The sequence below is a fragment of the Biomphalaria glabrata genome, chromosome 6, assembly GCF_947242115.1.
Source record: "Biomphalaria glabrata chromosome 6, xgBioGlab47.1, whole genome shotgun sequence".
Lineage (NCBI taxonomy): Eukaryota > Metazoa > Mollusca > Gastropoda > Planorbidae > Biomphalaria > Biomphalaria glabrata.
This window is the reverse complement of record NC_074716.1, coordinates 39,637,280-39,662,169: the sequence shown is the minus strand read 5'-3', so window position 1 is coordinate 39,662,169 and position 24,890 is coordinate 39,637,280. Positions and strand designations below refer to the sequence as shown.

Sequence of the window (24,890 nt, the reverse complement as noted above, 5' to 3'; positions counted from 1 at the left end):
GTGAAAGAAGCCATTGATCAACAGCGCCATCTATCTGTTCACGTCTGCTCGTTGGGATAGTTGGAGCTAAGAGCATGCGCAGTGGACAGAAAGTAGCCAAAACAAGTCCAGACGATTTCTTAATCCCGTTGGTTAATCCTTCAACCTCTAGCATTGGTCGGAAATACGGAGAATATTAACTCTTATGGGATAAAAGCAAAATTTCATATTTTTGAAGCATGTTTTTTTTTTATTTGTTGGTATTAATTTTTCAAATACTAACTGAAAAAGTCACATTTGTTAAGTAGATTTTGCTTTACATGTCTCATGATTGAAGAATAATACATCTTGGCCCACCTCCCGAAGGATGGAGGGGGATGGCTGTGCGCAAGGTTCAAACCCGGATCCATTGAGACGATAGCCCAGAGCGTACACCACACGACCAGACAGCTTTTTATCCTTTACAGAACGGGTGAGAGTGGTCTCCCTTAAGTTATTCGCAGTAATCTCTGGCGAGTGAAGGATGAAGGAGAACCCCAACTAACATTTCTATCCTCACACCGTTCTTCAAGGAGCTGTTTTAATGGTGGATGCCCACACGGCCGATGTGGTACAGAGAAGCAATTTAGAGGAGTTTTACCGGTGTGCTCGGCCTTTGGCCTCGTCTTAGGTTACCATTGGTAATAGGGAAGTAACTAATTTACATCTTGTACACATCCTTCAAAGATATAACAGTTGCTCAGACAGACCTCTGGGTGTGAGAATCCATGGGCCTAGAGTTCCAAGAGTCGTGGATCATCTTTTACGACAAGGTCAAACATCAAAGGATCTCGTACTAAATATGGCCATTGTATTCTATTGTTATTAATGATTTTGGATAACAAAAGAAAGGTTCATTGATTGCACATCATTTCTGACTTTTTTTTACAGGAAACTGCCGCGCATGCTGTTGCCATGGTTACCAGGCGGATGTCGTCAAAGGGCATACAAAGTCAATGCCCCAGCAACGGTGGACAACTCTTCTTTGAAATTAATGTCTTTTATTACAAAATCATTTTTGATATTTCGACCGTGCATACCCTCCGCCTAAACCCGTTTTACAATATCTCTATTCAAGTCGCATAATTGGAATGGATGGGCCAAACCTTCTGGGTGAGTGGGCACAGTTCCCGAAAACGGCTCTAATAATTTTCCAAGAAATTTGATAGTTGATGTTTATCTTTGATAAAAAAATTACGAAATAATTGGGCACACTGGTAAAACCTCTAGTTTGACCGTTAGCTGTGGGAAGCGTGATCGAGAGGCTCAGTACGCTTGAAGTACAGAGCACTCTCGTCTCATAATTATTATTTTGCTATTTTGTAGATACAAATTAAAAATTAACAGACTTGAATTATTTCGATCTAGGATTTTCGAAACATCATCTCATTGGAAACTACCTAACTAATTTATTTTATAGATTTGTGTGCATATATAGTTCTGTAATTAATAGCACTTTCTATTAAAATTCCGCAAAATAGTATTGCATTATTTCTAAACTTTGAAAACTAAAGATCATTACTTTTCTAAGACAGAAAAAAATCGATTTTCCCAGATTAGGGCGACCTCCCTTACAGCTTGAAAAAGAGTTAAGTACAGAAAAATGTATATATAGGTCTGTGATCTGATCCTTATCGGATAAGAATTTGTTTCCGTTTTCCAGTCTTGGTCTAATATATATAGGTCTGTGGTCTGAATTTAAGTAATGTCAAATTATTTCCCTCTGATGGTGAGTTAGCTAATGGTGTCGCTTGGACTGACTTATGTTCTATATCAGCTGGGTCAATATGACCGTTTCAGCCTTAATGTCTGGACATCTTCTTTTATTGATTACACATCTGGATTGTCCGGCCAGTAGACCATCATGACATATTGTCCACTATTAGTCAGAACTTGATATATTATCCACTCCGTAACGTTTCCTATATAGTAGAGAAAATCTTTTCAATTCTGTACACTGTTAATGATGAAGAAAAAAAAAAGAGCTTTGGAAATTACACATTTTCGCAAGTGGTTTTTAGACTAGACGAATTAGTCATTGTCTTCATGTCCGGAAATTAAAGAAGATTGTAAGTTTGTGCAAGGCAAAGCAGACCCATTTGGAACATAATCTCACGCTGATTAAATGGTTGTCTGACGTTTGTTTATGTATATACTCACACAGTCATAAATACATGTACCAAGGACTTGGTTAGGGAGCTCTGTCTATTTCGTAAACCAGTTCAATGCTTTCTCACTATGTTGTACAATTATTTATGTAAAAAAGCGCTTGGTTTTCGAACCTGGGGTCCTGGGCTCGAATCCTGGTGAAGACTGGGATTTTTAATTTTGGGATCTTTAGGCGCTTCTAAGTCCACCTACCCTGACATTGGTTATGGAAAAGTAAATGCGGTTATCGTTGTGCTGGCTGCATGACACAGATGGCCTTTACATCATCAGTTCTATAGACCACAAGGTCTGAAAGGGGAACTTAACTTTTTTTTTTATCATTGATCATATTTAATGCATAACCTGTGAGATGATTTTAGCCTGCCTGAACACCTCATGTAAGTGAAATTATCAGCCTGGTTTGGTCCTAATAGACTTGTTACAGCCGCGGATTAGTTTCTCCTCTTCCCACGCTCATTGACTCAGTTGCGATGTCATTCCACCAAAATAATTTCTCATTTGTTTGTACGAATGTTATACAGAACGTGTGAAAAACAAAGTGCGTAAACAAATGTTTTGTTTTGGCTTTGTTTTTGGAAGTCTTGAATTGAACCAAAAAACAAGAAATAATTTATTCAACGTTATTATGAACAGAATTTCAACTCTGACACAAACAATCAAGTTTGTGCCAACCATTGTCTCTAAAGGCTAGAATAAACTCTCACTGCACACTCGCGTAGCCTACATATATCTATACACAACTCACACACACACACACGCACACTTCGTTAGGTTATTACAAAACAAACAAAAAAGATTTCGAATGAAGCTGAAAAGTGTATTGTTAGCTGTGCATGAGCTGAAAGAGACGAGTAGAGATACAGAATACAAGAGAACAGGGAAACAACTCACACAAACTTCTGACCTTCTAACTTCACTTTTCTCCCCTGTTCCTAAAAAAAAAAATCTTGCGAATGCAAATGAAATTAGTTCTATAACAAGACATGACAATCTAAACACAGGACAATCTAAACACAGGACAATCCAAACAGAATGTTTACGTCCAAACTGTTTCTGGACACTATGCTAATAAGCGTAACAGAGCGAGTCTTTAAGTGAAACAGTGGTGAATGGCTGGGGGTAGAGGCTGGGTTTTTATGAGATGTGAATCAAGGTCAAGGTCAAGTATCGATTTATATTTCTAATATTATCAAGGGACAATAAACCCGCTGCTTTGCACTTTCTTTGGCTGTAGGAGAGTAACTTCTAAACTTGTTTAAAGGGTTGAATTTTTATATTAGATTTTGAGCAATCTGCCAATGGCACTCTTTTAAATGGTCATGAATGTTTTGTTGTGGTTTGATGGGCTGGAAAGCTTGCTGTTTGTAATACTTCCAACAGCAGTACATATCTACACGAAAGCATAAATTTAGTTGAAATACATGGATTTGTATACACATAGACAAATAGATACAGGTGGTTTTGTCTCAATTTTTTCTTTGTATTGGAGGGAAGATTTTAAAACTAAACAATCCTTTGCCCCAGCGTTGCCAATTGGGTTTTGAGTTAAGAAATAAAAAATAAACAAAAATGAGAGTCAACTAGTTGCATGAGCGTAGCCAAGGACGTTGTGAGATTCATCCCACCAATAAAAAGAAATGCAAAACTATACAATTCCACGAGTGTTGACAAAAAGCGTTTTCTGCTTACCCCACCTTTCCAATAAAAAGCTAAAGCAAAACTATAGTTACCATTTGAGCCTAGCAATGTTTTTTTTTCTGTCGCTGTTGGTACCTTTTAATAAAATATATGTACGAGAATTCAAGTCAAAGAGAGTTTCAGACCTACACCAAAGAAAACATTTCACACGTTGATTTATTTTTGTTTTTAAACAGTCACTGGGCTCCATTAATAAAGTGCACTGAATAGCTAATTGGACATTTCAACTACAATTTACTTATAGAAGAGCTGGTGATTGAGGGGTGTATGCTGTCATTCCACTATTTCCATAAATTATGTGTGTGTGTTTGCGATCGAGCACAAAAGATATAATCCAACACCCAAACAAACCCATCCCCTTAAAAAAATCCTGGCTATGCCCATTGATACTTGGATAAATAGATACATAAATAGATACATAAATAGATACATAAATAGATACATAAATAGATACATAAATAGATACATAGATAGATACATAAATAGATACATAAATAGATACATAAATAGATACATAAATAGATACATAAATAGATACATAAATAGATACATAGATAGATACATAAATAGATACATAGATAGATACATAAATAGATACATAAATAGATACATAAATAGATACATAAATAGATACATAAATAGATACATAAATAGATACATAAATAGATACATAAATAGATACATAGATAGATACGTTGATGAGATAAGCCTTGTTTTTAATGAGGTTTAGATGTAGATATTGAGTCAATGACACTTGTCCAAACCTGGAAACTTCGAAGTAGAACAACCTCCCTGTCAACATTTCTAAAAGTAGAACTACCTCCCTGTCAACTTTTCTAAAAGTAGAACTACCTCCCTGTCAACATTTTGAAAAGTAGAACTACCTTCCTGTCAACATTTCTAAATGTAGAACTACCTCCCTGTCAACATTTCTAAAAGTAGAACTATCTCCCTCTCAACATTTCTAAAAGTAGAACTACCTTCCTGTCAACATTTCTAAAAGTAGAACAACCTTCCTGTCAACATTTCTAAAAGTAGAACTACCTCCCTGTCAACATTTCTAAAAGTAGAACTACCTCCCTGCCAACATTTCTAAAAGTAGAACTACCTCCCTGCCAACATTTCTAAATGTAGAACTATCTCCCTCTCAACATTTCTAAAAGTAGAACTACCTTCCTGTCAACATTTCTAAATGTAGAACTACCTTCCTGTCAACATTTCTAAAAGTAGAACAACCTTCCTGTCAACATTTCTAAAAGTAGAACTACCTTCCTGTCAACATTTCTAAATGTAGAACTACCTCCCTGCCAACATTTCTAAAAGACCAAACCAGAAGACTATTTCGAAACTAAATGTCATCCGTCACATTGACCTGTTTCAATTACTAACAATCAATATCAATGATAAGGCTAATTAAGTGACTACTAGACGAACAAAGTATTGACCTGGCAGACGCTGAAATGCTCGTCTGTTCAAAGACTGTACTGTTTCCGTTTGATTCCAGTATGCGACCAATTTAGAGCCTGTCGACCTTTGCGCAGTCATCCTTAAACACTTCTCATTAGTGTTGGTACACGCTTTATCATCGCTGCCTTTATTTTGTTTCTCATGAAAGCGTAGCGTCAATATTTTACGAAAAGCTACCTTACCATTTTTTGTCAATTAGAAAAAAAACAAAAAACAAGGAAAATCTAAAATAATACTTTATAAAAAAGATCACACTTCCATGATACAACTTATAGAGCGACTGTTATGTACTTTATGACTAATGAATGTTACATTTAAACAAGAAAAGCTTAAACAACAAAAACAAGGCTTATCTAAAGACTGTTATTTATCTAAAAATGGCAAGGTTTAGCTCCCTTTCTTCTGCATAAAGCAAAATTAATTCATTAGTACTAATTGATTAACTAATTAATTTTTTTTTTGAATTGATTCATGTATTGTCATCGACTATAAATACTTATGCTAAATTTCAACTTGATCAGATAATCAAAAATGGGAGAAAAACGTTTCAAAGCTATAAGAGGCATTAAATCCGTATATACATCCATATCTCTCATAAAGTAGCATTTATTACCTTTATTGCGATATCAAACAAAATAATTAATCACCGATAATTAGTTAAATAAGTGTTATATTTTTTTATTGATTCATGTCTTATCAGATGTATAAATAACCACTCTTGGCCAAGTGAATATCCTGGGCGAATGTATCAATCTATGACACTATTTAATATTCTTATGATTGACCTTTAGATCTAGACTTAGAAGACTATGCACACAATGTTTCCAAACATTATTTTGTTTATACTCTTTAATGCATAGATCCTACATGCGAAAATCCAAACAGTGTCGAACCTGCTTGAAGGTCTTGCCACCCAGCCATTCTAAATCTGCGACTTGAACAGAGGTACTGCAGAAAAAACAAACCATTAGTGAATCTTCCCTTCCATTTTTGTTTTAACTCTGCCGACCTGTCCTTCCCTCACTGTCTTCTTGAGAATGTTTTTTGAGATAACGTTACAGACGCATCTCTCTCAATTATTTATTAATGTTCATTGTTGACCTTTGCAAGATAATAGTATCATTTTAAGAGTATTTGTTTAAGTTTTTTTTTATATTCTTGTAGAAGCCCGGCTCTTTCTTCTCGTCTGAACATTTCCAGAAATAGATGATCTGAGAGCCACGTGACCTTTGCAAGACTTACATAAAAGTCACTTTGTTCAGTATGTCAGCCAGTCTCATTGGCATCATTATATTTCTAGAAGTCTACTAGAGTATGTCATGGATCTGATTATAATGTATTATTGGCACACTGCTAGTTGTGGCTACAGAAACTGATTGGAAATAAAACCTTAAAACACAGAAACCAAATTATCCTAAAAACTAAATATGCATAAAAAGGAAACAACTGTTAGTTATTGATACACTAGGAAAATAATAAAGAATATTATAATTTAAGTATTTTTACCAAATATATATATATACTAGACATATGTTACCCGCGACCCGCGGGTCTTTATTTGCGCATTACTGTCGATATAGTCACTGAGAGTGTTTTGTAAACCATTAAACGAAATAATAATGTAATAAGTAAAGCGAATGTGTCAATGTAAAAATAGTGTGAATGAAGCTATTAAATCAAAATAGCTAATAGGCTTAATTAAATCCATTTTTTTTTTCAAATTAAAACATTTGCTTGTAGGCCTACATATATTTGATTAAAATTTGAGATGAATAGACTAAATTTTGTATGTTCATGTGTATAAAGTATAAAGTAGATCTTGAGGTAGACGTAGATCTAAATCTACACTAATCTAGAGTTCTGTGCTGCGCATGCGTGAACTTTTTTCATGAATGAATATAGGCCTATCTCAACACGGCTACGCAGCTTTAGCGAACAGCGAACGAATGTATTAGAAATGCTTTAGAAAAACAAATTTGAATGTTAATTTGATTAAAATATCAAATAAATGGACAATAATTAGTATGTTTATGTGTTAAAGCATAAAACTATGTTTGCGAAAAGAAGTTTTATCATCTTAGAGTTCAGTAAGAGTTTTAGACCTAGGCCTAGGAATAGACTCAGACCTCAGAAGAGAGATGTGTTAATGTGTAACCATTTGGTAATGTCTAATGAAAGAATGTTCGCCAGGAAATCTGTAGATATCAGGAACTAATTTATGTAAAAAATGCTTTTGGATAATCTAGTGGATTGGATTTAGATGTATGTTAAACGTAGCTAATGATCCTTTCACGTTATTTCTGTTTCGCTACGAAAATAAAATTAGTTTTGAGAAAATGGGTTTACCCGAAGGAAGTCGATACATTCTTATCTATTAAAAACGAAAAGAGCGATAGCTTTGTTAAATGAATGGGATTATAAAGTGAATAATTAAACGAAATTATATTTAGTACGCGATTCATGAATGAATATAGATCTAGGCCTATCTCAACTCGGCTTCGCAGCTTTCGTAAACGAATGTAGCTTTAGAAAACCAAATTTGAATGTTTAATTGATCAAAATATGAAATGAATGGACTTTAATTAATATGTTTATGTGTTAAAGTATAAAACTATCTGTTCGAAGAGAAGTTTTATCATCTTAGAGTTGAATTAGAGTTTTAGATCTAGGGATGGGATTATAAAGTAAACAATTAAACGAATTAATTTTTAGTACGCGATTCATTACGGAATTGTCTAATGAAAGAATGCTCGTCAGGAAATCTGTAATCACAGATATAAGGAACTAATTAATGTAAAAAATGCTTTTGAAACACAAAATTGAAGGTTAATTTTATTATATAATGAAATCAATGGATCTTCTTTTGTCTTTTCATGTGTCAAAGTAAAAAACTATCTGCGAAAAGTGAATTTCTTAAAATTAGATCTAGGTCTAAATCCTTTCTATCTTTTCTCATGTCAACATTGTAGACATGGCCTAGATCCATAAAATACTATAGCTGTAATAGAGTCGGACAACTTTATTTTTTTTGAGGGTCTTAAGTTTGTTTTAGGGCTACAATACATACACTACGGTCTAAGTTGGTACCCAAGGAACATTCCTGCCTAGTTTTATCAAGATTGGTCAAGCGGTTTTGATGTCTATAAGTAACATACATACATACATACATACCCCTCACATTCTACTTTATAATATAGATATATATAATCTGATTTCTATTATCTGGTGTCGCGTCAAGCCTGTTTCTGTACTTTGACTTTGTTGCGACATAATAATGAAGGACATCCAGATTCGCACAAATAGGTAGGTTGTAGGAATCTGAAATTTAAAACAAAAAGACAACTTGTTTTAAAATATTGTGGTGCTCTCAGGAAAACACAATCAGAAAACATTTAATGGTTGATCTTCTATTATATCTTTGTTTCAAATTAGATTCAGATTCTTGGTCAGCTCAAAGTGATGTTCTAGAATTTATATAACTCTCAAAATAAAAATCTTTTTTTTTCCTGTATTTACTTACAGATTAATTCACGTGGTGGCCTCGCGAAACATTAGTAGGAACCACTGTTCTAAAACAACATAAATACTTTCATAATCCTAATTACAGATGTAAGTAATTACATAGTGAAAAAAAGTAAGCCTAGGTCCTCGTTCATCTAAACAGTTTTTAGCTCTTTAGCAATCTTTGCCTAGACAATGTAACGTATGGTTGCTCTCATCTGTTCCGCACTGTTCTACAGAGTGTTGGCTATGCTGAGTTAATGTGGCAATATTGTCTGTCGGAGCTGAATTAAATTAAAGAGCATATAGTGGCCTCCATGTCGCCCCTTGATGGAAACGCCTTGTATATGGAAGCAGATAGTCTACAGAAGAAATGGTCCCCCAGATTAATGAAGGGATCCTGGGAGTCAATGTAAAGACTCTGCAAGGTCCTGGGTGTAAACAAAGCAAAGATCTGGCAGTATTTCGGCCTCCCTAGAAGGGTGACTAACGGACACTTGATGGCATATATTCCCACTATATGGTACGACCCAACCTATCAATGGTCGAGGCCCTAGTAGAACCTTCAGATAGGACTCGGGATGATGAGCTCCCGATCGACGGCAGTTGCTGAAAAAAAACTTATTGGCAGTGTTATGGGGTGCCTCGCCAATCAGATTCCCTGAAACACTTCACCATTTCATAATGGTGGGCGAAGTGTTAACAGTGGGGTGGGTGGGTATGGTTTATTCTGTTAAATAAAGTAGGCCTACACATATGCTTTCGTAGAATGACAGAACATACGAACACCAGGTGTGGTTGAAACAAAACTGTAGTCTGGAGACATCTACGTCTCAATGAAACAACGCACCAGCCGGATGTTATTAATGAACTATGAATATGATTGTGTTTAGAGTTGAGACTTTGCGGTAGTGATATAGAAAACTAAAGTGATTGTAAGAAAGAAAGATAACCTTATGTTGAAACATATCATTAGCTCAAACATATGAGGGCAAGTTTGGCAAGTGAATGCATGCTGGGATATGTGCATTTTAGATATTTTGTGTTTCAATGAGGCGAATGTTGGTTTGTGACGGGTGAGATTACCTGGCCATGTTTTTCGTACTATTAACTGTTGGACTTCAAGTTCGAAACCTTTCCGTTATTAAAATTCACAATTTTCTTAATTTATAAAGAATATAAAAAAAATCTAAAACAAATAATTGGAAATGATTAAAATACACCCTGACTGATCTTTCAAATGAGATGAAGAGGTATACTATTACAAACTAATTACTTCTGAATTACAGACAGAAATGAATGTATGCTAAGTACTTAGAATTCTGACATTTAAACATTTAGAATGGAATTTTAATAGTAATAACTTCATATATATATATATATATATATATATATATATATATATATATATATATATATATATATATATATATATATATATATATATATATATATATATATATATGAGAGAGAGAGAGAGAGAAATAAAGAGAATGAGAGAGATATATTCTCTTTTCCCCTATCTCTTTGACTTTTTATTCCTTTTACAACTCTCTCTCTCTCTCTCTCTCTCTCTCTCTCTCATATATATATAATAAGGCTTGTCTTCAAGTCCGAAGATTAATGAGGAATACAGTATTTCCCGTGGCTGCGCAGCCCCAGCTGTAACCTGTATATTTTGCCACATCCAAGGCAAGCATAACCATTGTCCGCAGGTGGTCGATTTAGATTTCCTTTTCGTCGTCTGCGTTTGTCCTCGGCAGCAGATTTCTTTTGGTTTCAAATGTGTATCCCGCGTCCTTCGTGAGTGACCTCCAACTGTCTCGTTCCGACGCCGCATGCAGCCAGGTGCTCTCTTCTATGTCAGTCAAGGAAAGTTGACGCCTAAGCTGGTCTTTGAAGCTTTTTCGTGGGGCGCCTCTGTTACGTCGACCACCTTTTAGCTCACCAAAAAAAGACTGCCTTTGGCATGCGTTCGTCTCCCATACGGGATACGTGCCCTGCCCAGCGTAGTTGTCGGACCATAAGAAGTCCCTCTATACTGTCCATACCGGCGTTCGTAAGGACATCGCTGTTTTTAGTGTGGTCCTGCCACCTTATATCCGTGATGGAGCGCAAGCATCTTTGGTGAAAGCGCTCAAGAAGTCTTAGTTGTTTTTTATATATTCTCTCTCTAATTTTCAAATAGGTGTCTCCGTCGTAGGACTTTAGACGTAACATAAATGTCATAACATTAAATTGGATATTGACAGATGACACATTAAAATTAATGTCCAGGGTTTTCTTGTTCTCCAGATTTCTTTTCATTGCGCACTTAGGACCGGTAAACTTAGATCTTTATGTTTTATCTAGTTCTTCTATATACACGCCAATACACGCCATTGTGTTCGTAATTAAAGTCAGCCCAACAGACCTATATATATTATACCTAGGCTGGACATGCCCATCTCTTATCACTACACAAAAATATGAAAACTTTAAAAAGCTGTAACAAGGCGTTGTTTGTAAAGTAGTTTTAAGCAGTAAAGTTGTTTATTTTTCAAACCTAACGTATTTAACTTATGATATATAAGATATAAATTAGAATTTTGTAATTTTTTGATCGAATCTAGAGGTAGAAAGATTTATGTAATCAATATATTTAAATGTGCTGTCTTAAATCATAAGATGATTTAAATCAACAGGCTTGAATTACTTAGATCTTGGATTGCGAAACATAATCTTTATGGAAACTAAAAGGTAATGGCTATATATCATAATTTGCGTGAATATATAGACCTGTGATAAATAGCCCCTTCTATTTAAAATCCGCCAAATTGGACTGCATTATTTCTATATTTTGAAAACTGAAGATTATTATTTTCTAAGACAGAAGAGAGCGACTTTTTAAAGTTTCAAGGCGACTTCCCTTACAGCCTCAAAAAAGTTACGTACATAACGATCGGATACGACTTTGTTTTCCATTCTAAGCAAAATAAATATAGGTCAGTGGTCTGAAGCTTATCTTGGACGAGACATCCTGCGGCTGTTACAAAACAGGCAATTCCTGCAAACAAATTAAAAGACAAGGTTAGAATAGAGTCAAAAAATATTTCTCGAAAGTCATTGAACTGGTTATAGAGTGTCATTGATGTATAGACTCACCTGCCTCTACAGACATTTGGAGTTTAAACATGGAAAGAACTGGGCATGACATTATTGCCAATGATTGGTTGACATTTGTTCGTTATGACAATCAATCAACACTAAATTATCTGGTCGGTCAACAAACTTTTACGTGATTGAGAGTTTCCGAGCTCCACTCCCATGTTGAAACATCAATCCTAATAACTAAATTGAACTTTGAACTTTATTTGAACTCCTTTGAAAGCATTTAACATTTGACATTTAAAATAAAATAAAAACATTTAGACTCTTCAATAACATTGTTTCAATTGGTTGAGTCAGCTCAACTCTAGATTAAAACTTACTCTGTAAAGTAAAGTACCTTTTTCAGACATTGACATCTATAGGGCAGATGATGTATAGGTTATTCGTTTCTGTGATCCACGGTTAACGAGAGTGACATGTGGTCAGCACAACGACCAACCGCCTTGACTTTCCCCAACTAATGACACGTACCCATTAGAGCTGGGTGGACTCAGAGGCTCCCTAAAATTCCAAAATTAAAAATCCCAGTCTTCACCAGGATTCGAACACGGAACCCTCGTTTCGAAAGTCAAACGTTTTACCACTCAGCCACACTCTGATTAAAACTTAATAAGAACCGATGATTGTACTGTAACATGATTTTTAAATCGATAGCCTACTATCTCGATTTTATTCAAACGGACTCGCGTTACACTACAGCGTTAGAGATCCTAGATCTAGCCCTAGAGTCCCTGCTATCTGAATACTTAATACCTCGCCACAGTAACATCACACTCCATACTTCAAATAGATTCATGATGTGCAAACACATGTCATTGTGTTGGCTCAAGTACATGGACATCAGCTTCTGTATCTTCTTCCAACATCCCAAAGTATGGTGGACCGTTAGCACGACGTTCATGGTCTGTCGCCCGTCTTTCTCCTTTCCGTCTTTTGGTTTGACTAGTATTTCAATAAGAGGCCCGTGTATTACATGATGTTGTCTTCCGATCATTTTCTCTGTCTGCCCGTTCTTCTTTGCTCTGGTACTGTTCCCTGCAGGAATGTCTTAACTAGCCCTGAGGACCTTGTGATATAGCCATACAGTTTACGTTTGTGTATTCTGTGATCAATGGGTCATGGTGTAGCATAATCGCAGTTGTATTCCTGTTTCGAATTTAGAAAATCCTTGACAGGATAATGGAGGGATGTTATTGAAAGTTTGGAAGATGCTGTAAGCACTACATCAGCTACGTAAATCAAATGTACATTCTCTGAACTGGTGGCTCAACAAAGAAAACAATCTATGATTTAAGTATAAATCTATTAATAAGTAAGCCTTTCATTGGTCGCTTTCCATACTTAGCCTCCTAACGACACACACTCACAGACTAGTCACGTGGTATACTTCAGTATTTTATTTTGTAATTTTCCTGATGGACGTCTTTTATGATCTGACGACTTTCTTGATGAAATGGGGATTTTTTTTTTTTTACTTCATTCTTTTCCCCACGAATTACAAGATAAGCTTGTAAAGTACGCGCCCCTGCCTGTCTATAATTCATAGAAAAAAACGAATATGTTATTGTTGTGATATTTTTCTTTGATAATTTAGATTACTTTATCAAAACATTGTATTCCAGCTCCTGAGATAAATGACTGAAGCACAATCTAAGACACATTATATAATTTGTAGGTCAGTGCCTCGCACTTTTTAGTTTGAAACAGTAAGGCTATTGTGAGCACTCTATTGCACTCTTCTGTTACACAGCATTGTATCTCTGTTTGTAAATGTATTTATGTAGTATTTATATATGTTTCGATTATTCCTTTGAGTGTAAAATATAAATACATTTAAAAAATATACACTATACAAGCAATATAATTTGAAGGCACCAACAAAACAAAAAAATATGCTTTAAAATTGTAGCAATTAAATATAAGCACGGAGCACTGAACTAGAATTTTAGAGAGTCAACACCAAACTTTAACTCTTTACTCTTTTCTTTTATTGTAACAATCACATTTCTGTCTGTTAACATTTTAGGTCAACATTCGCCTTGCTTTCTGTCAACATTCTCCTTACTTTCTGTCAACATTCTTTTTTTTCTTTCTGTCAACATTCTCCTTTATTTCTGTCAACATTCTCCTTACTTTCTGTCAACATTCTTTTTCTTTCTGTCAACAGTCTCCTTTCTTTCTGTTAACATTCTCCTTACTTTCTGTCAACATTCTCCTTTATTTCTGTCAACATTCTCCTTTATTTCTGTCAACATTCTCCTTTATTTCTGTCAACATTCTCCTTTATTTCTGTCAACATTCTCCTTACTTTCTGTCAACATTCTTTTTTTCTTTCTGTCAACATTCTCCTTTATTTCTGTCAACATTCTCCTTACTTTCTGTCAACATTCTCCTTACTTTCTGTCAACATTCTCCTTTCTTTCTGTTAACATTCTCCTTACTTTCTGTCAACATTCTCCTTTATTTCTGTCAACATTCTCCTTTATTTCTGTCAACATTCTCCTTTATTTCTGTCAACATTCTCCTTTATTTCTGTCAACATTCTCCTTACTTTCTGTCAACATTCTCCTTACTTTCTGTCAACATTCTCCTTACTTTCTGTCAACATTCTCCTTTCTTTCTGTTAACATTCTCCTTACTTTCTGTCAACATTCTCCTTACTCTCTGTCAACATCCTGCTTACTTCCCACCAACAGTCTCTTTACTTTCTGTCAACAATCTTAATCCATTACTTAGTCTTATTTTCAAACCTATTAAGTTAACTGTAATCTCCTGTGTGCGTTTAAAATTACTTTAACAAGATGATGAAATAGTCAGTTCTATTTTTTTTTTCAAAGCTTATATCAACTCACTCTAAAATTTTGCAATTTTTTTTCCTTTTACTTGACATAGCAAAAGCAATGAAAGAAATTTAAGCAATCAATTAATTAACCATTGCTAATTAATTATTTTGTTTGGTATCTTGATTAACGGAAAGAATTAGGACTTGACTAAGGCAGTTGTAAAAGCTGAGTTTTAGTAACTTATACAAATAAGTTTCTATTTTCATAGGCGCTTCACTAACAGAGTGGTTAAGATGTCGGTTTGAGGAGGATTGAGCTATGAGTTCGTATTTAGGTCATTCCCTCTTTTTTTTAATATTAATGCTTTTAAAAAGCGAATACGGAAAAAAATATCTCTTTATTCCCCCCCTCCCCCCCCCCCACCCCATTTTCCCAACTAAAAGCATGAAATATCGCTAAACAAAAACAATTGGTAAAAATATTTCTAGTAGAACAGATTTATTGTTGGTCTAGAATCCGTAGATCTATTTCACATTTAATTACTTGGCTGATCCAAACTAATTGAAACATAATTTCTATAAGCTTTGTTTTTTTTAAAAGTATTTTGTATGTTTGTTTGTTTTTTGGTTACATTTAGGCCTAGATGCTACATTGATTTTGATTAATTACTTAGAACTGAATCCATCAAATACCAAAATAAACAAAGTTACAAAGTCAGTTTGTGTGGAAACAAAAACTCAAAATCGGCCCCCGAAGTTGTCCACCTAGAGTCTTCACGAGGATTCGAACACGGGACTTCCGGTTCCAAGTGCTGTACCCCTCAGCCACAGCATCTCCATATATTCATTTAGCGTACACTTATATTTATTAAATAATAAATTATTAACTTTACCCATGCATTCAAAATTAATAGCATGTTACATGCAATATAGAGAAACTAAAAAAGATGTATTTTTAATACTTCTTCTTCTTCTTCTAGCCAGCTTTATTGCTGCTGAGCTGTGAGCTCTTTTGCAGACTGTGCCAAGGAAAAAAAGTGTGCTGTTTTCTTTAGTTGTTCAGCACAGCCGTACAGGGTGTTGGTTATGTTGGGCTGTAGTGGAAGGAGGGTCGGCCTAAGGTGGATTAGGGAGGGGCATTCTAAGAGGATATGGTTTACGGTTTCTTACCAAAATTAGATAATTTGGCAACACGAAAAAAAAAAACAATTCTTGACCTAGTTTAGTTAGGTCGTGAGCTAGCTAGAAGTGACTTGAAAGACTTTGAATACGTGGACCAGACATGCCCCGCGCAAAATAACATTTAATATCCCCATTGCCATTGGTCATACAAACTAGATCTCGATCTAGCTAGATTTTGAATCTTGAACTAGATTTAGATCTAGAACTAGATCTAAGTCTAGATCTAGAAATAGATCTAAGTCTAAATCTAGAACTAGATCTAGAACTAGATCTAGAACTAGATCTAAGTCTAGATCTATATTTAGATCTAGATCTAGAATCTTGAAATAGAATCTAGATCTAGACTAGAATTCTTATGACTTTACACATTTAATCTTAAAATTACTAGACCTAGGTCAAGGTCATGATCAGGCATAGTAGGCCTTTAGGTACCGGGTAATACTGTAGGCCTATTATGCTGTCTGTATCCGATTCACTTCTTAATGTGATACTACTGTTTATATTATAAATAAATCTGCACCCCTAAGCTGTCAGAAGATAAGTTATTGCCTTAATAATTAAAATTTTGTTCAAATTATTAATACATTTATAACATATATTAAAAATATATTTAGATCTGGGCTCTCTTTAGTTTTATTAAGACTGACAAGTGTATAAAACTGCGCGCCATAAATGTTTTTTTTAGTGGCCCCCGAAAGGGGAAAAGACGCTATTAGTTTTGTGTGGCCTGTATGTTCGTCCGTCCGTCCCGTTTAGATCTCAGAAACTAGAAGAGAAAATGAAAATCGGACATTATGATATTTTAGATCATTCAAAGTTCTGATGCAACGGCTACTTTTTTCTTTTCCGAAAGTGAACCATCTAATTTTTAAAATTATCTATGCAAGCAGATGTTTCATAAAAATACACCACCGCTTAGGAGGCGAGTGTGCGTTTGGCAGAGAATTTATGTATTGGTCACCCTATCTTGATATTCTACTTCTAGAATACTTTTAAGCCTTATCGCAAAGCTGTTAAAATCTGTTCACTAAAGCAGCAGTGAAAACTTGACAAAATATGTGTTGATAGACCTTCTGCTGTGTCATCAAATATTCTGCAGAAATAATTAAAATTGGAATCCGGATTAACGATGTTTATTGTTAGAACTTAGGAAGTCTCATTAGATGGACACGACATAAACATACAACAGTCGACATCCTATCGGTCTCCCGGGTCCTTTTGTGTCACAGAGAAACGAGACTGGAATGGAAAGAACATTTTTGGCGCCTCAGACATCACAATCTGGTGCTCTGATTACATTTGTTATTACGTGCAAGTGCAGAAAGTTCAACTCTAGAGTCAGTATCGGTGTTTATACAGGAAGAAATAAAACAATAACAAAATAATCAATGTTTACTTTGTCCAGAGACAATATATTTGCCCATTTAGAATTCTAGCATCGTAAATGTAGAAATGTGTGTTAGCTTTCATGCTTGAAATTAGAGAGAGAAAGACATTAAAAGAGAGGGAAAGAGAGTATGAAAGAAAATTAAAACGAAAGCAAAAAGAGATAGATTAAAAAAGAGGTACCAAGAGAGAAAAAGAGATAGAAAGAGTTACAGAGAGGAAAGCTGGAAAGTTATAAAGTATATTTTTAAACAAAGAATTGAGAAAGTGAGATGACGGAAAGAATAGAAAGAGAGTATCATGAAGAGAAAAAGAGAGAATGGGATAGATAGAGGTTTTATCAATATTTGATATTTACTTTAATTGCCTCTATGACATCAACCTTAATTGCAAACACTTATTAAACAATAAAAGTTATTTTACTGACCGGTCAAAACTGGCAAGTTGGGAAGAAGCTACGGGCTTCTCTTTCAATTCAATGTACTTTATATCTTATCTTCGTTCAAATTATCTTATTTTCATGTGTAAATTAATATACCACTATATGTTGTTCTACCGTTGCAGTAACAATGTGGTTTCTGAAAAATGTAACCGTGGAGTTTTCAATAAGCTTTAATAAGGGCTTGAAAGCGTTTTGATTGGCAATTGCTTTTGTCTGTAAATCAAATTACTTTTTACCTGACATGCATGACATGAAATGTGTTGTACAAAACATGTTTATTACCTGAAATGTGTTGTACAAAACATGTTTATTACCTGAAATTTGTTGTACAAAACATGTTTATTACCTGAAATTTGTTGTACAAAACATGTTTATTACCTGAAATTTGTTATTACCTTACAAATAGTACCTGGCATTTTATGAATTGCCATTCTTTTTATCTGACATTTTTGTCAGTGACATTTATAGCATAAGACTTTTTTTTAAAATATAAATAGCATTCGATCGTACGTGTCATTAGTCAATGCTGGCATTTACTTGGCCTGACATTAATGCACTCCACATTTATTTTAACCGACAATTATTCCATCCATCCATCCCAGTGGTACTACAGCCCATGGAGGGCCCTGGCCTGCTTTAGCACATCTCTCCGTTCTGATCTATCCAGCGCTTTACGTCTACACACCCGGACACTGAGCTGTTGTAGATTGCACTTGACCTTTGTTTTACTTGACTTTTGTAACGGGGGGGGGGGGGGACACGAAATATAAGAGAATTTTGGACCCTGCAAAGCCTTTATAACCATGCACACCTCACACTAATCAGATTCATCCTAACACCCCTAAAACTCTCCACATGGTGTTAATCTAAACATTACATTGTGAGATTACCCCCCCCCCCCTCTCTCTCTCTCTTCGTGCATCAAGTTCAACTAGTTGGCATTGGTCTCATTCATTACAACTTAATGATATCCGAGTGTCACGTGATTCAGTAGCACATTAAATAATTAGACATCAAACGCCCGGAGGAGCTAAAAAAATGACTGATCTAATCGTTTTAAGTCTTTACCTGACCAAAGATCGATACAGCCGTGACACGGATAGGCTTCCACTAAATAGATTGGGTTAGTTGGCTCTGATTACTTAGAGCAGGATAGAGGACTCCTTCAATCTTGGGAAGTTTCAGCACACAATTTTAAAATTTGATCCAACTTTTGCGTTCGCTAAGATTCTCTCAAGAGAGCCAGACGTTATGTTTTAGTGAATGCTAAATGAGAAACTTAGTCAAAATGAAAAACAAAGTATCTGTGGAACTGATTACTTCAATTTAATTCTCATTAATTAGTAAAAGTAGAACTAGGTTTCTTTTATGTTGAAGGTGATGGCCAGCGGTAGAACGGTGTTATCATCTGGACAACTATAAAACATTTTTTTCTCATTGATTTATTTTTTTATGATTGAATTAATCAGTTCATCATTACTTTCGCGTTTCGGGTTCACAACATTTTAACCCATTGACCTGCTCCCCCTCCCTCCCAATCACTTCCTTAACGAAGTAGCCCTTCATATTCCTACACTGTACAGCCACTAAATGTTAGATTGATTTGGCAGTGGAGCTCAACACTTTAAGGGCCTCTCCTGAGTTTGTGTGTTTCACACAAACTCTCTTTGTAATCTTGTTTAGATAAAATCATTTCTTTTGAAATATAGTTTTTATGTCCGTCAAAGTCCATCCATTAAATCTATAGTCTTCCAATTGAAGAACCTACTTTCTCTACGAAATGGTCGCTCCGAGATAAATATAGCGGAGAACAATGCTCACACAAAAAGCAGTGACCGAAATAAAAAGGAACAATGGGAACACGCTCCCACTTTCTCCCCAATAACATTTGTTCGTGGATCATCATTTCTCGATTCTTTTCATCCTTTCAAAAACCCCAATTACTCTGCCTCCGACCACTGGCTACTCCTGTCTCCACCCACGATCCTCCAATTAGCCAGATTTTTTCTAAATTTATCTTTGTCCTGCCAATACTATTTTAACCAGAAAATACTTGCCCTCCTTCTGTGTATGTTATTCTTTAATGGTATCCTAACAAACTTATGGTGTACAGAGATTGTTTATATTTGTCTTAGGCAGCAAAAAAAAGAACAACAAAATATAATCACAGTAATTAGAAAGAACCGTTTATTCAATTTGTCTCTATACTCCAAACTTTCGGATCTTCCTAAAACCAATCAATATGGTGCAATCGTCAGCATTCACAAATAAATCTACTGATTCATGTCCTTGAGAGAAATCTAAGGCCATATATTACAAGGTCTTCGGGGCTCGCAAAGACCTTCCTTCAAGGAACAGTACCAGGAAACAGAAGAAGAGGCAGACAGAGAAAACGATGGGAAGACAACATAAAAGAATGGACGGGCCTGCCATTAAAAGATGTTCTAACTAAGACAAAAGACAGAGAGAAATGAAGAAAGATGGTCGACAAACTTGCAGGTCCAACAGACTAAGGGATAGGTAAAGGTAGAAAGAGAAGGCTTGGTCTTCGACGAGCGTTTATGTCTAGAAATATTCCAAGAATACAAAGACATACCTGATGTACGTTCTATGTGAAGCTGTCAGTCAAGGCATTACACAAAGTTGTTTTTTTTTAATCTATAACAAATCTACTTTAAAGGACACAACGATTTATTGACATAAATAATTAAGCTCCATATCAAACCTTTTGATTTCTGGTGCAGATGATTTAAAGCTTTCATCTATTTCAATTGCTGATGGTTAACGAGGTTGTCACGTCGTGGTCACGTCACAGGTCTGTACGGCGTGGCAACGAGCTATTGGTCTCAATTTCCCACAGGTTAAGATATTGTAGGTCAGTGCTCAGGCCTTCTATAACTATTGATCTCGGATCAACACATCAACCAATATTAGGTACACAAATCAGGTACACATTAGAGTTGGGTGTGACATCAGTTCCTTGAGTCGTACGGTTGCTGTGACTTCCTATAACCAAATACCTCCACTCTTCAATCAGAAAAATACTTAAAACATGGGATTTCATTAAAAAAAAATATCAGTCCTTTCTGGGACTCGAACTTAAAACTCTTCGTTGAATTAATTTAAGAAAGTATAAGATATTTTTATTTATTGAACTACAAAAAAGTCAGCCGGAAACGATACTTTCAATGTGCGGAAGAGAACTAGGACTAAATCAATAGCCCAAGATATCAAAAAGCGAAAGCCAGCTACAAAATTGCAAGGCAGGCGCTTGATTGGAATTCACAACGAAAGAGGACCTCGGACAGGCACTAGCAAACCTGGCAGTTAGTGAAGCTGAGGATACTGGAATGTCATGAGAGCAGATGAAGAAAGCTGCTCAGAACCAAGTTCAGTGAAATGATGTTGTAGCGGCCCTATGCTCCCCTGGGAGTTCACACTATTAAGGAATTGAAATATAAAACAGTCACTTCTTTAGTTTATTGCACAATACGAAATATAGGAGACTAAAAAAAACACATTATACGACCTCTGGATATTAATTGGGAATTTCATATTGCTATCAGTGGTAAGTGTCCACCAAAATAAAAATAATGAGTCTAAAATATTTAAAATGAGAACTGAAGCCCCAAAAAGAGGCATAAAAATAAAAATATATATTTATTATTTTAATTATTTTCACTCCATATGTCCTTTAGCCATCCCTCCGCTTCACCGACCCTTCCCCTTCTACCTCTCTCTTGGCCTTGAGATCCTTTTCAGTGCTCGCACTAAAGGGTCTGAACTCGCTTCACATGGAGTCAAGACAACGTGTTTCACCTTTCACTAGAAATCAAGACAATGACTTGGATCTTGTAGAATCTCTTCTTTGTCTATAATATAATCAATAGCCAAACGTCTACATTCTATGAGCTTACAACGTTATAAAAATGGCAATCACCTTTATCTGTAATCTATCTTCTTCATTGTCATAGCCTGAAATGGTAGATCCACCTCAAGACAGATCTGTTTAGGGATAGTTTCTTTTAATAAATAGTATACGCCGTACAAAAAAGACAATAGAACAGTACTGTGTACTTCAAAAAAAAGACAATACCTCCCTTATACAACACTTATAATTAATAATTGATTATTTTGTCCTTAATAACTAATGAATGTTAGATAAATGAAATAAAAAAAAAGATTTTTTTACCACGCCCCCCCCCCTTCCCAGTAAAATACTCCCGGTTAAGCGAATATATTAATCTTCTAGACTTTAGAATATTTTAATGATAAGTTTTTAGATCCTGAAAATTAATTTTTTGTTTAATCAATGGGTTCTACATGCGGAAATACGAATATGTACAGTCTGTTTCAGAGAAATATGTTCTAGATATCGAGCCAAGTTTCATTTAATTGTGTTTAATACTCTGAAAAGGATACATGATAACGGTCGTAATAGAATTTTTCTCAGTGTGGCCAAGGAGCTAGTATTTTTTCCAACCATATACATCATTGTCCAATTTCTATTTTTAAAAAATCGTTAGAGCCTTTTTCGAGAATCAAGTCCTTCCACACAGAAGGTTTTTCCTACCCACCCATTTCAAAAGTGCAACTTGAATAAACGTATTGTAATGCTATTCAAATGACATAATTTGATCTCTAACTAGATCTGATCAAATAAATCTCTTTTTTTTTTTTGGCTTTATTGTTGCAGCTCTACCCCCGGAGTTGTACAGTATTTGGGAGGCCTATCCCTGGCACTTCGGTGAGACTTTCTGCATCTTTAAAACTTTTTTGATGGAGATGACTTCCTACACGTCTGTTCTGACCATCACCAGCTTCACCGTGGAGCGCTACATCGCCATCTGCCACCCTATCAAAGGGCAGAAGTCCTCGAGGCACTCCCGCGCTGTCAAGTGCATAGTCTCCATTTGGATAGTCGCCGCCTGCTGCGCGCTGCCCTACCCGATCCACACGCGGGTGTACACCTTCGTTCACCACCCACTTGACCACCGGCCCATTCAGGAGTCGGTCGTATGCAACATTCCCTTCCAGTGGCAGCAGAGGATGTCGTACATTTTCCAGGTCTCCACATTCGTCTTCTTCATCATCCCCATGGTCGTCATCACTGGAATGTACCTTCTGATAGGGATGCGCCTCAGGAGCTCGGCCATGACGGCTTCCTTTAAGCACCAATCATTGCCTTCAAAAACTGCAGCGTCCAGAGCAAGAAGAGCAGTGCTCAAAATGCTGGGTATGTATACAGACTTGTTTAAAATAATCCTTATATATATATTATATATATACATATATATTATTTGTAGCTGTTATTTTAGTGCAATATAAAACAAAGACAAATAGTAATAAAAACTGAAACATTACTTTGACGTCCACAACTAGAAACACAAAAGGTCAACATTAGGGCCGGACAGTAGGGCCGGACTTACCTAAAAGCTACACAAGAAATATGATTAAGCATTAACATAAATTATAGCAGCTCTATATACCAAATAGCTTAGGGTCTTTTCAAATGTAAATATGGCGTCGTAGGAGAGTTGATGCGAATGATTATAAACATACAAACAATACATTACAACTATGACCCATGCACTAAAAGTGGTGCATTGCACAATTACAAGTGGCGCTTTTTACCCCGAGAGAAAACAAAAATCCAGAAAAAAGCTTGCCGCCTGTCCGCAATAAATTATAATAACCGATTTCTAGTAGACACAAAAGTTTCACAGGTATTTGACTAGCTATTACGACACGCAAATTGACCGAAATGTTTATAAAACTAATCAAACAAAAAAAAACGAATAACACGTTGGTTTTATGTAATTGTTAGCATGGAGTTCCCAGTGGGAATATGTATCCTCTTTCTTCTCGTTAGGCTTGGACCTTTTTTATGTAACCTATTCAAGCTTTTTGTTATTAGTAAAAATGACGATAATTTTAACATTTTTAAGACCTTATTGGCCACTTTAAGGCAAAACAAGATAGTCAGAGATATTTAAGGAAGCAAAGTCATGTCAAGGAAATCATCTATATAATTAAGCTAACTAAAGTAAACTAAGCCCTCTGTGACTGGTAGAGTTACTGGAACTGTTATCTTGCTTAGGCCTGTCAGATGCTGATGCGAACAAAACATTTTCCTTTATACAAATAAACAAAAATAGAGGTCACGAAATTAACGCTTAATATTACAGATGTAGTGAGAGGACAGCAAATTGAAACAATATATGGCCTATTTGTTTATATTTTTAAAATTTAAAACTGCTAACAGTGTTCACAAATTATAAGCTCATACAGAAATAAATAAAAATTATAAATGCAAACTTATTAATGTTAATAAAGGACAAACTTTATCAGTAAAATTGTTTTGTTTTTCTTAAATGACTTCATCTACTATGCACCACCAGCGGATCCAGAACTTTGGAATGGGGGGGGGGGCGACATTTTCCAAACGAAGCCCCGACGCCAAAAGCGTTTTCTTCAGCTCATTATTCATTCTATTGAAAAAGGAACTTTTTGAATAATGTTTTACTTGAAAAATATTCTAATATGAATAAACAGGCCCTTATTTCATTGCAAATGCAACCGATTTGTTCTTGAAAAGATAAGATATCCAAACATATTTAGATCAGGACTTATATATATATATATATATACAAACAGAGAATAACAAAAAGTGGTCATAGTGTTTCTCAAACTTCGGCAAAAAACAAAAAGTAACGTTAGTGGCCTTTCCCTTGTCAGCTAGGGGGTCTGGGGGAGCGCCGTAAGCTCCCCTCAGTGGGGTTTGGGGCGGAGCCCCGACGCCAAGTGTCTTCTGGCATTCTTCATTGCCAGAAACGCATTGTCCTGACATCCACAGCTCATTATTCATTTTATTAAAAAAGGGGCAGGTCAAATGTAGTAAAATAAAGTAACGTGGAGGCAAGAGCCGATCCTGAAGTGTGACTGACAATCGAGGTACAAGTAGTGTAAGTATATCTCTAGTAAGCGTATTTGTCGTAATATTATCTTCATGTTAAGCGAGACCTTTTTTAGTATTTGTTTTTGTCAGAATAAGACGCCTTAAGAACAAAGGTTAAACGCTCTGCGGATATTCGA

The 24,890-nt window shown here is 35.5% G+C and overlaps 1 protein-coding gene across 1 annotated transcript in view; it reads left to right on the top strand.

Annotated features, from left to right (window-relative positions):
* Window positions 1–24,890, top strand: part of LOC106056440 (pyrokinin-1 receptor-like) — a 231,321-nt gene that overhangs the window by 123,054 nt on the left and 83,377 nt on the right. Inside the window, exon 3 of the mRNA XM_056032859.1 lies at window positions 22,492–23,031. Within this exon, the coding sequence (XP_055888834.1) occupies window positions 22,492–23,031 (540 nt within the window). The remainder of the gene's footprint in view (window positions 1–22,491; window positions 23,032–24,890) is intronic.